This window comes from Pelophylax lessonae, assembly GCF_965119305.1.
Source record: "Pelophylax lessonae genome assembly, chromosome: 5".
Classification (NCBI taxonomy): domain Eukaryota; kingdom Metazoa; phylum Chordata; class Amphibia; order Anura; family Ranidae; genus Pelophylax; species Pelophylax lessonae.
The window spans coordinates 173,768,473-173,784,804 of NC_138772.1; the positions used below are offsets into that span (position 1 = coordinate 173,768,473).

At 43.1% G+C, this 16,332-nt stretch overlaps 1 protein-coding gene across 1 annotated transcript in view; it reads right to left on the bottom strand.

The window, feature by feature from the left end:
* Window positions 1-16,332, bottom strand: part of MRPL3 (mitochondrial ribosomal protein L3) — a 185,831-nt gene that overhangs the window by 133,285 nt on the left and 36,214 nt on the right. The window contains exons 4-5 of the mRNA XM_082258377.1: window positions 12,731-12,829; window positions 12-111 (exon numbers count right to left, since the gene is read on the bottom strand). Coding sequence (XP_082114503.1) covers window positions 12-111; window positions 12,731-12,829 — 199 coding nt within the window. The remainder of the gene's footprint in view (window positions 1-11; window positions 112-12,730; window positions 12,830-16,332) is intronic.

The window sequence follows — 16,332 nt, forward strand, 5'->3', positions numbered from 1 at the left end:
TTGGATAATACCTGGCTTTAGTATGGCATTGTCCGACACCTTAAATTGACTGATTTTCTGCTTTGGTGGTACCCCAGCTTCGCTGTAAAACTCCATAAAACTTTCTGGTTTCTGCAAGATAAAAATGAGCAACTGAGTGGGAAATTCAACACTTTGTAGCAGAGTGTGCATATGGCAACCCGATATTAGTTTAAAAAAAAAACACAAAAAAAAAACGTAAATCACTTTAGTGAAACCTATATAGTTTGCATTCATAACAAAAAACTGCCAAACTCATAAAGAGGAGACAGCTTTGTTTCATACTTTGAGCCCTACTGTTTAATCTGGATATTCTTTTCACATGAAGCAACAAAGCCTTCACACAGAAGAAGACGAAAGGTAAATTACTTCCTATATCAGGCTTTAAAAGGATAATTCCACTTTCGTGGGAAAAAGATAGCAAATACTAAAATAATAATCTAAAAATCGCAAAGTATAACCACGCTAGCGAGAAATATAAATATAAAAAGCTGCAACTTCCAGTGTTATATCACCCAAAAAACAAAATAAAAGTGAGTGAAAATATGAAATCAATCATAAAACCCAGAAAAAATTATATCAATGATATAACACAGACCACACAATGTATAATGTTGTCAATTGTGATGAAAAATATAATATAAAATTATATATTAAGTGTACAGTTACTAATGTCCAATGAAAACATAGATGTGCAAAATATAAATGCAAAAAGTCTCTAGTATACTCCAGAAACCTAGTAAGATGTGAAGTGTGAATATAAATGAAATCCACCACAAGTGCTGATCCGCCACCAATATAAAAGCCGCTTACCAGAGCCTGGTAAGAATGTGCCTTATATAACAACAGGAGACATTCAAGGCACACCAATGGATAGCCAGATGTCCAGTATGGCACTCAAGGCTTCTCAGGATCACCAAGGGGTGGCCAAATATCCTGTATGACACTTAGGGACCGATTCTCATGCCACTCATACGGTCATATAAGAGGTCACCATCTCCTCCTCACTGGGCACACACTCTCCAGCCTCACATCACACCATCCAAAGAATTCTTATATATTCTTTATATATATTATATTATATTAATATAGCAGCTACAATTGAAACACAAGTCAGCTTAATTAACCACTTTAATACCGGGCACTTTCACCCCCTTCCTGCCCAGGTCAATTTTCAGCTTTCAGCTCTCTCACATTTTGAATGACAATTGCGCGATCATGCTACACTGTCCCCTTATGAAATTTGTATAATTTTTTTCACACAAATACAATAAGTTTTTCTTATTTTCTGTGAGTAAATTTTGAAAATATTTTTTTTTTCTCCTCCACTGATGTGCGCTGATGAGGCTGCACTGATGGGCACCGATTAGTTGGCACTAATGAGGAGGTACTATTATGCCCCACTGATGGGCACTGATAGGTGTCACTGATGGGCACTAAGAGGTGGCACTGAGCGGTGGCACTGATGGGCGGCACCATCAGTGCCCACAGTGCTGCCAGTCAGTGCTCATCAGTGCCTAGATGAGCAGGCACTGATGGGCACTGACTGGCAGCACTGTGGGCACTGATTGTGGGCACTGTGGGCATTGATGGGCACTATTCCAATTTTCTGTAATCAGGGCACTGATAATCAGTGCACCGATTACATGTCCTTATCTCCCCTGTGAGGAGAAGAGCTGAAAAACGGCACTTCCTCATTTACATGTGACTGGCTGTGATTGGACACAGCCGATCGCATGGGTAAAGAGTCATGTCATTGACTCTTTACTAAGATCAGGGTCGCGCGGTGTCCTAGCAACAAAAGTGGAGTTACTCTTTAACGGTTTTCGGTCTAAAAGATAATTTACAGTCAATTACAATATCCCAAGCCTATATAGTCCTGGGGAGTTCAACAGGTAGTTCACAGGAGACACAGAAAGAAAAAAAAAATGTTGTACATCAGCTCTAAATAGGGTTTATCCCTTATAAAAACACCCTGCCAATTTTTAAAATTAAAGGAAAAACTATACTGGTGTTGAATAAACATTATTCGTTTTTTTCCTGTACATTTTTAAAATGTTGGTGCACATGTGTACGCACATGTATATTATTCACAATTTTTTAATATATAGATTTACAGGGTTTGGTTACCTTTACAGAAAAAAATGAAAAGGTGAATTAAGACTCACTCTACAGTGGGTGATGAGCTTTCAGTGCTCACGTGGCGGATGTAACAGTCCAGGGATTTGAAATCCCACTTTCCTTTCCGTGACTTCTGCGGGGCTTCAAGATGAATTAAAAACTATGCTGTGTGCTAGCGCTGAGAAAACAGAATTGTCCTGGAAGCTCTGCAGAAAGAATTGTCCTGGAAGCTCTGCAAAAAGAACAGGGGGAAAAAAACTTGAATTTTTGTCTTACCGTAAAATCCATTTCTCTGCGTTTAAAAATCCCATTTTCTCTTTTGTTCTTTGAGGGACAGAGCTCCTGAGGATTCTTCACCATTGGGACATCCCAAAGCAGTGTCAAACATGAGGGGTGGGAACAGCAAAAAATTTCCAAGGCTAAACATTAGCCAAGCAGGTAACAGGAGCTCAACAAAAAACAACTGGAGCCCCCCTGAACAATACAAAGGAGGGAAGAGAACCTCTAAGCAGCAGCCTGCAAAATCTTGCGGGCAAAGGAAGCATCCGCAGATTCCACCATATACACTTTACAGAATATATTCAAGGCGTGCACTGACGACCAGGTGGCCGCCTTTCAAACCTACGTCACTGATGCCTGATGACGGAAGGCCCAAGAAGCACTAAGCACCCGAGTAGAGTGCGCCTTGACAGGGAAGGAGGAACCTGACCCTTGATTGAATAGGCCTGATTCATAGTCTGCCTGATCCATCTTGAAATGGTTGCAGAAGACGCAGACAGTCTTTTTCTTGGCCCATCCAAGAGCACAAATAGTGAGCCTGACTTCTGGGAAGGCGTAAGCAGGGGAATCTCCCAAATATTTTCAAAGGGAGGCCTCTGGAGAACTAAAAGCACCAAGTTCAGATCCCAGCGCGGTAAAGGAGACTGCACCGGTGGAGTTAAATGTCGAACCCCTTGAATAAATGGTACGCACCAGAGAGTGCGTGTCCAGGGGTCGTTGAAAGAAGAACGCCAAGGCTGACACCTGGCCCTTCAGTACCCAAGGCCAATTTCTGCTCAACCCCCCGTTGGAGGAAGGTCAAGACCAGAGCCACCGAAAAAAAGCCAGAGTGAACACCAATTGACTCACACCACGAAATATACGCTTTCCAAGTACGATGGTAGATCTTCCTAGAGCTAGACTTCCTAGCTTTTAGCAGTGTAAGAATCACCGTCCCAGGCAAACCTCAATCCTTCAGCACCTGGTTTTCAACAGCCAAGTCGTCAAAGCCAGCAACTGTAAAGCAAGAGTGAAGATTGGCCCATGAGACAACAGATCCTTCCTGAGAGGCAGTCCCTAAGGGATGTTGGTGACCAGTCGCACCAGGTCGGCGTACCAAGTCCAGCGAGGCCAGTCCGGGGCACTAGAATGACCAGAATTCCTTCTGCCTCAATCCTGCGCAAGAGCCTTGGCAGAAGCTTGAGAGGAAGGAAAGCATAGATCAGATAATACTGGCCCTACGGGTCCTCCACCAGAGGATCCAGTGACCATGCTAAAAACCTTGGAACCATTCTGTTGAGCCGGGACACCAACAGATCCAACTCGGGGGGTGCCCCACCAGAGACATATCTAAAGAAACCCGACCTTGTGAAGGGACCACTCCCCTTGGTCCAACCTCTGCCGACTGAGATAATCCGCCTGCCAGTTTTCCACTCCCGAAATGTGTATGGCAGAGAGGGGCATAAAAAAACGTTTTGCCCACCGGAGAATGTCAGCTACCTCCAGGAGGTGCCAACACACTTCTTTTTCCACCCTGGTGATTGACATAAGCCAAGGTCGTGGCATTGTCCAACTGAGTCCGCATTGGAAACCCCTGAAGATGATCTGTCCAGTGATCCAGGCACAGCCCAATCGCCCGGAGTTCCAGGGCATTTATCGGTTGTCAGACTCTTCCAGTGTCCAATCGCCCTGAGTGGAGCTCTGACCCAGGACACCTCCCCACCCGGACAGACTGGAATGCGTGGTGATCCCTTTCCAAAACAAGGAAAGAAAGGATTTTACCTGTCAGAGCCGGAGAGCGAAGCCACCAGACCAGAGACTCTTTGGTTTCCCTTGTCCAGAGACTGCCTGCCTCAAAAGGTAGATACCATCAGGCCCAGCCCCCGCATGAAAGTAATGACCATCTGCAGGACAGCAAGAGATGAATCGCGGCATGCAACCTCTGGAGTTTGTCCAAAGGAAGGAACACTGGCTAGAGCAGAGTCCAGAGTCAGACCCAGATAATCCAATTTTCTGGATGGAATCAGAGCCAATTCTGGTAATTCAGAAGCCAACCAAACTCCCTCTGGGTCTGTATAGTGATCTCCACGTCATCCATCAGAACCGCAGCAGACTCCACTCGCAAGAGGAGGTCGTCCAGGTAACACAGTATTGCAATTCTCCGCTGACGTAGCAAGGCCAGAACTGGCGCCAACACTTTTATGAAGACCCAAAGGGCGGAGGCAAGACCAAATGGTAACGCCACAAACTGATAAATGCTCCTCTCCTACAGCAAAGCGGAGGAAGCGTTGCTGATGGGCACAGATTGGAATGTACAAGTAAGCATCCTTGATGTCTATAGAGGCAAGAAAATTCCCCTGATGTAGGGATGCCACTACCGTGCAAATGGACTCCATCGAGAACTTCTGTACCTGCACAAAACAGTTCAGGGCCTTGAGATCCAGAATCGGAAGCACCTTGTCCTCTTTCTTTGGGACCGTAAACAGGTTTGAATAAAAAGCCTAAATCCCTTCTTGAGGCCGAAAACCGGGACAAGCAAGAAGCAGTAGATTTTGTATTGCCCCAAAGAGAGGTTGCAATCAATTCGGGGACAGGTGCACATTGGAAGGAAAGAACCTTTCCAGAGGGTAAGAACGAAACTCAATCTTGTAGCCGGACTGTATAACTTCGTAGAACCATTTGTCTTGCACCAAGGAGGTCCATGGGCCTGGAAACCAGCGAAGACGCTCCCCCACCCAAGGCACGGGTGAGGGTGCACCTTCATGCTGAATGGACCCTGTCCACGAGTCTAGAGAATCTCTCTCTCGGCTTGCCAGACCAAGGCAGCTTGGAACCTCCCAAAGGAGGCTTGAAAGGTTTTGAACCCTTATTTGTGGACCCTGAGGGACAAAAAAAAAAAAACTTCTTGCGACAAGGTTCCTTATCCTTATCAGCCTGCGAAAAAAAAAGTACTCTTTCCCTCTGTGAGACTCTTAAGGATGTCATCCAGGGTCCCAAACAGGTGATCTCCCTGAAAAGGTAGATCAGTTAAAGCCTTTTCAGAGGTCTTGTCTGCAGAACAACACGTATGCCACAATACACGCCCAAGGACCACTGCCGAAACAGACGGCCTAGAAATCAGCGGAGCCACATCCAAAGAGGCATCACAGATAACAGAGGAGACAGAGGAGGTAAAGGAAGCCATCTTCAACCGGGACAGAAAAGGACTTCAGGACCACCGTCAGTGCATCAATGGATGGTTGGGACCCTGAGGGCCCCGCAGCCTCTGAGAGGGGGTCAGGTGAGGAAACGTGCTCCAAAGACAAATGGTAAATAGGGGGACCCTCACAAAACGTGTCGAACACTGCTCAGGGACAATCCAATCGTGCTTGTAGCAACACCAGGTCGCCAGCAACAGAGCCCAGCACAATCCTGCAGCAGAGAGAGGAAGGACCCCCACCAGACAGGCACCAGCTGCACTAGGATAACATTTGCTTCACGTGCAGCGTTCAGGGAAAGGAAAGACTCAGCACCAGGGAACAAGGAGGGCCTCCCACAGCCGAAATCGCCGCCTAGAGGCTCCTCTAACGGCCGCCACTTTGTAGTATGTCAGACTAGCGAAAAATGGCCACCGGACTACGCGAATGTGGCCGTCGGCCATAGACAAATACAGGCTACAACAAAATGGCCGCTTCACGAGGCTCCCAGGAGGGATCCCTGGGGCTCAGGAAAAACACCTGAGGGAAGGAGGGAACCGGGAACAGGGCCCCCACACAGGTACAGTCCCCCCCGCCCCCCATCACCATTACAGCACCAGAAACAGTCCAGACCACCACACTACCCCAGATGGGGGGAAAGGACGGGGAGGCTAGATGACCCACAGGGACCACCAGAATACAGGGGGTCCTAACAGGAAGGAGGGGAACCTAGGGTTCCAGCTGTCCCAGGGAGGGGCCCACATCCACTCCAAAACCCTCCAGGGGGAGACAGCTGCTTACCATACCGGGAACCAGGCAGGCACCGCTCCAGACAGAACCTACTCGCCATCAAAATGGGGGGGGGGGGGCTGTCTCAAAGTATAATCACTTGTGTGCAGTCTATACAAATAAAAGCTCCAGCTCCCATCCAAACTGTGGGCTCCTTTGATGGAAAAAGACAAATCCATCCCTGAAAGCAACCCAGTGTAAGAGTGGCCACTCCACAAATGCTGACAGCTGGCAGGGATCAATACGGTGTGTGTGCGACTAGAGGAAAAGCCAGCGCCACTACACGTAGGCATGGAAATGAAAGATGGTGACTGTCAGGATACCGTGTGTAGTTGCCAAGACGATATTGGAGGAGTGAGCTCCTTTGTCAAGTCCCCATGGAGGTAAATTCTGTGGGGAACCAGGGGAACCTAAGTGCAAAGACCCAATTTTGACATAATTTGGTATAAAATAAGGTAGGACTCAAAGCAGAAAGGTGTTTTTTTCCCCCTCAATAATAGCATGTTGATGGGAGAGGGAGTTGGGGAGAAACCAGGGATGACAATATATAAGTAGGCTAAACTTCAGCTTAATACATAAAGTATTGCAAAGCCCAATGGGTTACATAAAGAGACTGCAAAGCTTATACCGGTAAAACTTATTTTGCAGCTTACTTTGAATAAAACCTCCCAGTGAGACAGCTGATGAGGAGGGGTGCATTGCTGTGATGAAACACTGGAGTTCTATAATTTTAGCACAGTTGAATTTTGAAATAGCTGAATATGGGAAATGAGACTACAGCTCTATCAGACTGCATAATAATAATATGCAATATTTCCTAATTATTGGATTATTTGGGAATTTAGAAAGTGTTTAAGAAGGAAGACTTAATATGAACATAGCAAATTACTTTTCATGTAAAATATATATTCTTCTATTGAGGGTTTACTACTATATGTTAAACTTGTACAGTGAGGTATTGAGCCCATGCATCTGGAATTGGAAGCAAACGAATCTTAATCTTACAGAAAGCAATTTAGTGGACCGTCTGTAAAGTCACACTTGGATAATCACATTTATTAGGTGAGGTCACAAAAAAAAGAAAATCCTGTTTTATTTCTGCAAGACCATTTTAAGACATAATGGGACTTGTTTATAAAACTGAAAACATAAGCCATTTCCCATAGCAACAAATTAGGATTCTAGCTATATCTAGCTGTATATTTTTACAGTACAGGCTAGAAAACGTGAACACCTGGCTGCTGTGAACAGCCTCATTATTTTTCCTTTGTGGCATATCTTAAAAAATGTGCTGACATAAAAAAAAACATTGACGTAGCAATTACATTACGGAAGCAAACAGGTCGACAAAATATAAGAAAATACCATTACTATATTTTAAGTTCCAAATAAAAACATGACAAACCTTAATAAAAGAACATATTAACGTAGAACTGAACTATAGGGAACATCCGGAAATGTTAATCCTATCTGAGGAAAACCCTGAAAATGTGCATTTTATCTGGATTTCCTTAAAAAATATAGCAATGCACCTAGTATGTGAGCGAGTACCTAGGTACTCCTTTATCTACAGACAAGTAGCTGCATATCTGCAGTGTGAGTTCTACAGCACTGCTGCCTCTGCCTGATAGTCTCAGGAGATCTGAAGTGAGATTTGGTGGAGTTCTTGTGCTGCTTACTGTTCTTGTAGACAAGATGGACATCTCTAAACAGAGACATGGTGCAGATTAAGGCATGGCAATTCAGTAACAGGGGAAATACCATGTGCAGGGAGACTACAAGCAATACCAGTAACCAAAAATGTGTGTATACAATAGTTGTGCAAATTTAATCTGTAAACTTCAGTTTGAAATTAGTGCAAAATGTATATCATGTGTAAGTCCAATCCTTACATTGTGCAAATCCTTCTGAAGTGCAAATGGATCTCCAAATTATTCACTCCCAGGAGTAGAACAATAAAGATAGGTTTCCAAACACAGGTCCTCAGTAGTGTGAATCAACATGCAGTATATATGCAGGTGTTTCTCTTAGAAATCTGTTCCAACACCATGAATAGAACTCCAAAGAAACAGACTTGCTAACTGAAATTGACTAGATAACTAAATAAGCTTGCCATATATATGCTTTTATTAAATCCACCACTGGTCTGTTTCCTCCACAGTCTTCAGCGTACATTCCCTAACCAAATATCCACTTAAGAACCAGGCGTTTTTGGACACATTTTGTTTACAAGTAAAAATCTTTTTTTTTGCTAGAAAAATTACTTAGAACCCCCAAACATATATTTATTTTTTTTAGCAGAGACTCTAGAAAATAACATTTTTATGTCAAAGGTATTTGCTCAGCAGTTTTTCAAATGCAATAAAAAAAAAATAAAAAAAAAATACTCTTTAATGAATTTTAATGCAAAAAGTAAAAAATAAAAAAAACACAATATATAAGCCAATTTTTTGAAAAAACATAAAAAAAGATTATGTTAAGCTGAGTAAACAGATGCCTAACATGTCATGTTTAAAAATTGCGCACGCTTCTGGAGAGGCAACAAACTACGATCCCAATCTCTACAGGCGACAATTTTTTATTTTTTTTTACAGGTTACCTGTTTAGAGTTACAGAGGGGGTCTAGCGCTAGAATTATTGCGCTCACGCTAACATTCCCGGCTATAAAGGGATGGGGGAACATATCCCACGCTCCTTTTTCTCTGTCGCTCATTGACAGACGTAGTCCTCGGTGATTCAACACCCTCGGGTTATGCTGCCCTCCACAGGAGTAGGACTAGACAGGAAAGAAAATACTCTGGCCACACCCTAGGGGCAGTCCCCGAGGGTATATCCTCTCTCTCTCTGCTACAGCAAATCAGTTTTTTTCTGTCTAGTCAGGAGTAAGGACCTAGATACCTTGCTGGGATCTTCGGTCCTGGCAGGATTTTTTTCTTAGAAAGATTTTTTTTTAGACAACTTTTTTTCTACAGAGTTCCTGTGAGATCTTCAAGCAAGAAAGCTGAACTGGGCGACGGGCTGGATGTTGAGATCCAGTGGTCACCCCAGTTCAGCCTGCGAGCGCGTGCAGGCCATAGCTCCGCGCTGGGTCGCCGCGACATAGTTCCACTGGACGGGGACTGACCCTGCGAGTTAAACGTCTCGCTGAAACGCCAAAGACCACGTCTAGGGTGTGGCCAGAGTATTTTCTTTCCTGTCTAGTCCTACTCCTGTGGAGGGCAGCATAACCCGAGGGTGTTGAATCACCGAGGACTACGTCTGTCAACGAGCTAAGAGAAAAGGATTTTACGGTAAGATTTTACAAAAATCCGTTTTTTTTTCCCCCAATTTCTCAGGTTTTTTTTTCCAGGCCTTCCCATCTTTAACCCTAATAAAGATGGGCTGCGTCTCACCAAAATGCTTTTTATCCATAAGACCTGCATGAAGACCACTTCTGGCATAACTTCTCCACACTGACAATGGGTGTACTAGGGTCCTACTGCTTTCTGCCAAGTCTTAGCTTATGGTGTCACTGGACATCTGACTGCAAAGGGAAGGTAACATGATAGGCTTTTTCCATTAGCTGTAATGCATTTCCTTGACCATTCACTGTGTTTTTGGGTCAACTATGACAAGCTCTAATGACCAAGGCCCTACTTACCATCTTGTCTTAGATTGGATTGTACTGTAAGTATACTGTCTCCTCTTTATTTTATTTTTTTAAGTGCTACACAACTGTTGGCACTATATACTAGGCCTGCACAATATTGGAAAAAAAAATATATTGCGATATTTTTTTTCCAACAATATATATTGCAATATTGAGGGACCCGTCCTTTATATGGAGAAATATAAAGGAGGTTGGCTGCAGCCCACTTCAGAATATAACCCTGGAAGGGGTTATATAATAGATTATAAAAAGGAAGAGGAAGTGATTGGTGCTGCCAGTATATATGTGAAATACAATAAATAATCTATATTGACATGGTGTGTATACAAAAAGGGAAAAGTAGATGTATGTATGTATGTATATGTAGAGGAAAATAAATTATTAATATATAAATATATAAATCACCTCTGAATTATTAATAATTTATTTTCTCTACATATACATACATCTACTTTTCCCTTTTTGTATACACACCATGTCAATATAGATTATTGATTGTATTTCACATATATACTGGCAGTGGTGGTAGGAGGCTGGAGCGGTGGACTAGGAGCCGGGAAAGGAGCACAGCCGCATACATTACTCACTCGTGCACTGCAGCCCGCCCCACACGTTCAGTGAGTCTCACTCTCCGCCCTAGTTTTCTCAATGGCACATTCAGGGAGCCAATCACGCCGGTAGTAGCGGCACAGCGAACCAATCAGGTGTGCAGGCACGCGTGATTGGTTAGCTGTGCAGCTGCTCACGGCGTGATTGGTTCCCTGAATGTGCCATTGAGAAAACTAGGGCGGAGAGTGAGACTCACTGAACGTGTGGGGAGGGCTGCAGCCTGCAGTGGATTGGATGTGTGAGTTCTCCTCCGAATCCCTGCCTAACACGGAAGTCTGTGAGTCCTCCTCCGAGTCCCTTCCCCCTGCCTATGCAAATATCGTGACCTCTGCGATATGAATATCGCCTACGGCCGCAGAACGATAGTCGATATCATATCGACTATCGTTCAGCCCTACTATATACAGTGGGGAACATAAATCGTTGATCCCCTGTAGAATGAAGGGTCTATTAATTTTGATCATATGTGTATTTTACATGATAGAGACAGAATTTCAACCAAAAGCACATAAAACAAATGCTATAAATTAAGTTGCAGTTCAGTGAGTAAAATAAGTATTTGATCGCCAAGCAAAACAGTGGAGAAACCCTTGTTTGCAAGCACAGAGGTAAGAAGTTTCTTGTAGTTGGTGACAAGGTTTGCACACATCTCAGGAGGGATTTTGGTTCACTCTTCTTTACAGATCTTCTCTAAATCCTTAAGGTTTCTTGGCAACTGGAAGTTTCAACTCGCTTCATAAATTTTCTATAGGATTAAGGTCTGGAGACTGGCTAGGCCATGATTTTAATGTGCTTCTTCTTGAGCCACTTCCTTAGTTGCCTTGGCAGTATGTTTTGGGTCATTGTCATGCTGGAAGACCCATCCCTGACCCATCTTCATTGTTCTGGCTGAGGGAAGAAGGTTCTCATCCAAAATGTTATAATACATTGGCCCCTCAATGCGGCAAAAGCAGCCTGTATCGATTACAGAGAAACAGCCCGAAACAATCAGGTTTAAACCTCCATCCTTGACTGTAGGTATGGTGTTCTTAGGGTCACACTCAGCATTTTTCTTCCTCCAAACAAAGCGAGGCGAGTTAATGCTTTCTCCCAATCTTTCTGTGAAACATTAAGATGTTCATTGGCATGACAGTACATGCGACTTCTTGAGGAGGGGGATTTGCCTTTTTTGGAGGAAGAAAAATAAGTATAATACTAAGAACACCATCCCTTCAGTCAAGCACGGAGGTAGAATCATTATGCTTTGGGGCGGTTTCTCAGCTAAAAGGTACAGACCGACTTTACCACATTGAAGGGCCAATGGATGGGGCCATGTATTGTAAAATCTTGGATGAGAACCTTCTTCCCTGAGCCAGAACAGTGAAAATAGGTTGTGGATGGGTCTTTCAGCAAGACAATGACCCAAAACATACCGTCAAGGCAGCAAAGGAGTGGCTCAAGAAGAAGCACATTAAGTTTATGCAGTGGCCTAGCCAGTGTCCAGACCTTAATCCTATAGAAAATGTATGGAGGGAGCCGAAACGTCAAGTTGCCAAGCAACAGCCAAGAAACCTTAAGGATTTAGAGAAGGTCTGTAAAGAAGAGTGGACGGAAATCCCTCCTGAGATGTGTGCAAACCTGGTCACTTACTACAAGAATTGTCTTACCTCTGTACTTGCCAATAAGGGTTTCTTGGTAACTGGCAAGTCATGTTTTGCTTGGGGATCAAATACTTTTTTTACTCACTGAACTGTAACTCAATTTATAACATTTGCAACGTGTTTTTTTTTTTTCTGGATTTTTGGTTGATATTCTGGCTCTATCATTAAAAGTACACCTATGATAAAAATTAAAGATTCTTCACTTCAATGCAAGTGGGTAAACTTACAAAATCTACAGGGGATCAAATAATTATTTTCCCCACTGTAAATACTGTAAAATAAAATTACTGCAGAAAATGAGCAGTGTCACATCTCTTAGGATATATTATGTAGACTGAAGCAGTGTTGGGAGTCCTCATTTTTTTGCAGGCACAGATCTCTTTCTTAGACTAAAAGTAGTACCTCATTTGATGATATCTACTGCCCCCCAGTTTTTAGATAAAACCTAAAATGCACATGTTTAGACTTACATAAAATGGGGATACATTTTTTCCTCCAACTGTAAGTGTGGCACTTTTACCACCAGCCTCTTCTTTTGGTGTATACTTTATCACATGGCAGTCTCGAACCTGAAAAATAAATAAATAAATAAAACAGATGTCTAGAGCAAATCTTAACATACGTTTCAAGCTGATCATATATCAATGAATATATGATCAGTGCCTTGAAAAAATATTCATACCCCTTGAAATTTTTCACATTTTGTCATGTAACAACCAAAAACTTAAATTTATTTTATTGGGATTTTATGTGATAGACCAACCTAAAGTGGCACAAAATTGTGAAGTGGAAGGAAAATGACAAAATTGTTGTCAACATTTTTTACAAATAAATATCTGAAAAGTGTGACATGCGTCACGCGAATGGAACCAATTGCCTTCAGAAGTTGCCTAATTATTATAAATAGAGTTCATCTGAGAACTTTAAATGAACAAACAGCATCATGAAAGCCAAGGATTACACAAGACAGGTCATGTTTTCAACATTTTTTACAAATAAAAAGTCAATACTTTGTAGAACCACCTTTCGCTGCAATTAAAGCTGCAAGTCTTTTTGGGTTTGTCTCTACCAGCTTTGCACATCTAGAGAGTGACATTTCTGGCCATTCTTCTTTTCAAAATAGCTCAAGCTCTGTCAGATTGGATGGAGAGCATCTGTGAACAGCAATTGTCAAGTCTTGCCACAGACTCTCAATTGGATTTAGGTCTGGACTTTGACTAGACCATTCTAACACATGAATATGCTTTGATCTAAACCATTCCACTGTAGCTCTGGCTGTATGTTTAGGGTCGTTGTCCTGCTAGAAAAGGACTACTCAAACTATGGCCCTCCAGTTGTTCAGGAACTACAATTCCCATCATGCCTAATCATGTCTGTGAATGTCAACGTTTCACAATGCCTCATGGGACGTGCAGTTCCTCAACAGTTGGGAGGGCCGTTCTTTGAAGATCCTTGTTCTAGAAGGTGAACCTCCACTCCAGTCAAGTCTTTTGCAGGCACTAACAGGTTTTCTTCTAAGATTACCCTGTATTTGGCTCCATCTATCTTCTCATCAACTCTGACCAGCTTCCCTGTCCCTGCTGAAGCAGAGCATCCCCACAACATGATGCTGCTGCCACCACCATGTTTCACGGTGGGAATGGTGTGTGCAGGGTGATGTGCAGTGTTAGTTTTCCACCACACACAGCGTTTTGCTTTTTGGCCAAAAAAGTTACATTTTGGTCTCATCTGACCAGAGCAACTACTTGTTGAGCAAAATCACGTGTCCCCCACATGGCTTCTTGAAAACTGAACATTTTTTATGGCTTTCTTTTAAGAATGGCTTTCTTCTTGCCACTCTTCCATGAAGGCCAGATTTGTGGAGCGCACGACTAATAGTTGCCCTGTGGACAGATTCTCCCACCTGAGTTGTGGATCTCTGCAGCTCCTTCAAAGTTACCATGGCTGCTTCTCAGATTAATGTTCTCCTTGCCCAGCCTGTCAGTTTAGGTAGATGGCCATGTCTTGATAGGTTTGCAGTTGTGCCATAACTCTTTCCATTTTCGGATAATGGAATGAACAGTGCTCCGTGAGATGTTCAAAGCTTTAAACTTCTCCACAACTTTATCCCTGACCTGTCTGGTGTGTTCCTTGGGTGCTGTTTGTTCACTAAAGTTTTCAGGTGAACTCTATTTACTAATTAGGTGACTTCTGAAGGCAATTTGTTCCACTAGATTTTAGTTAAGAGTATCAGAGTAAAGGGGGCTGAATACAAATGCATGCCACACTTTTCACATATTTATTTGTAAAATATTTTGAAAACCATTTATCATTTCCCTTCCACTTCACAATAATGTGCCACTTTATGTTGGTCTATCACATAAAACCGCAATAAAATACATTTACGTTTTTGGTTGTAACATGACAAAATGTAGAACATTTCAAGGCGTATGAATATTTTTTCAAAGCATTGTATCCTTTAAAGCTTAACCCAACTCATCTGTAAAGACAGAGGTGGCAACACAATGGGAAAAAGATTAAAACATATGCACAAATATACTCAAGAGTAGTACTTACATACAAAAGCATAATTGTTTTCTAAAAATTCACTGAAGTAATGTAATGTGGATACTTTCAAATAAACTATTAAAATGGAACTTTACTCATAACAGTTTGAGAACAATTAACGTTCTTTAACAAAAGAACATACATTCTACATTAATAATTATGCTATCAAAATTAGTGTGTGCTATAAATTGCCTCCAGTATTGCTCCTGATTCATCTTGCTGGAAGCCAAAATTTTGAGAAGAATCTTTCTTCAATTCAAATATTGTATGTATATTTCCAGCCTTAAAGTGATTTTACAGAAAAATAACAAACATGTTATACTTACCTCCTGTGTGCAGTTGGTTTTGCACAGAGCAGCCCGGCTCCTCCTTCTCGGGTCCCTCTTGGCTGCGCCTGACCCCTCTCTCCTATTGAGTGCAGCTTGCTTTGGGGGCACCCGAGCTGAGCTGCAGCTCCGTGTGTCCATTCAGACACGGAGCTGCCATTCGGCCCCACCCTTTCTCTCTCTCCTGATTGGCTCACTGACCTTGATGGACAGCTGCAGGAGCCAATGGCGCCACGGCTGTATCTCAGCCAAATCGGGAGGGAGAGTCCCGGATATTGCTGGACAGAGGGGGCACAGGTAAGTAACAGAGGGGCTGAGGGAGGCTGCTACACACAAATTGCTTTTTATCTTAATGCATTAAAGCGGAGTTCCGGGCACAAAAACTAGATTTTTTTTTTGTGCCCTTCCGCTAGGTATGCCTCACCTGAAAAGGAATTGGGTAGATATTTTTTTTTTTGTTTACTTACCTTGCAATTGAAGATCGAAGATACTCACCTCAGAGTACTTCCTCCCTTGGAGCCGCGGCTCACCCCGTCACTTCCTGCCTCGCTATGATTCCTGGGAGCTGAATGTCACAGCTCCCAGGAATCAATGCGACGGCACCGGCCCCGCTCGTCATTTCCGGGCGACGCCGCATTCCCCTGCTAAACAGCTTCTGGGCATGCCCAGAAGCTGTGGAGGAATGCGGCGTCGCGCCGGAAGTGACGAGAGGGGCTGGTGCGGCGCATTCTGGGACAAGAAGACGCGGAAGAAGACACAGAAGAGGACCGCGCCGGCTTCAGCTGCCCACAACAGAGATGGAAACGCTGTGGAAGAAATTTTATAAGTAAGTATTTCTTCTAAAAGGTAAGTGCGAATCGGGACAGATCAGAGGCTAGCCATTGTGGAATGTGCTAGCCCTGACTGTCCCGGGGGTATGTTCATTAAAAAATTACTTCTGTGCCCGGAACTCCGCTTTAAGATAAAAAACCTTCTTGCCTTTACAATTACTTTAATATTATTTTATTTTTTTTAAATTTTTTAATTTTATGTCTTGGCCCCGCATATCCGGCGGTTGGAACGCACGCCGTTCCGAGTGCACACCGCGAGAGAGGAAGTTGCGGCTCCTAAGCCAGATGGATACGCTTGTTTTAAACTACTAAAGTGAGTACCTGTTTTTTTTTTTTTTTTTCCAAAACGGTTTATTGGTACAGAGAATA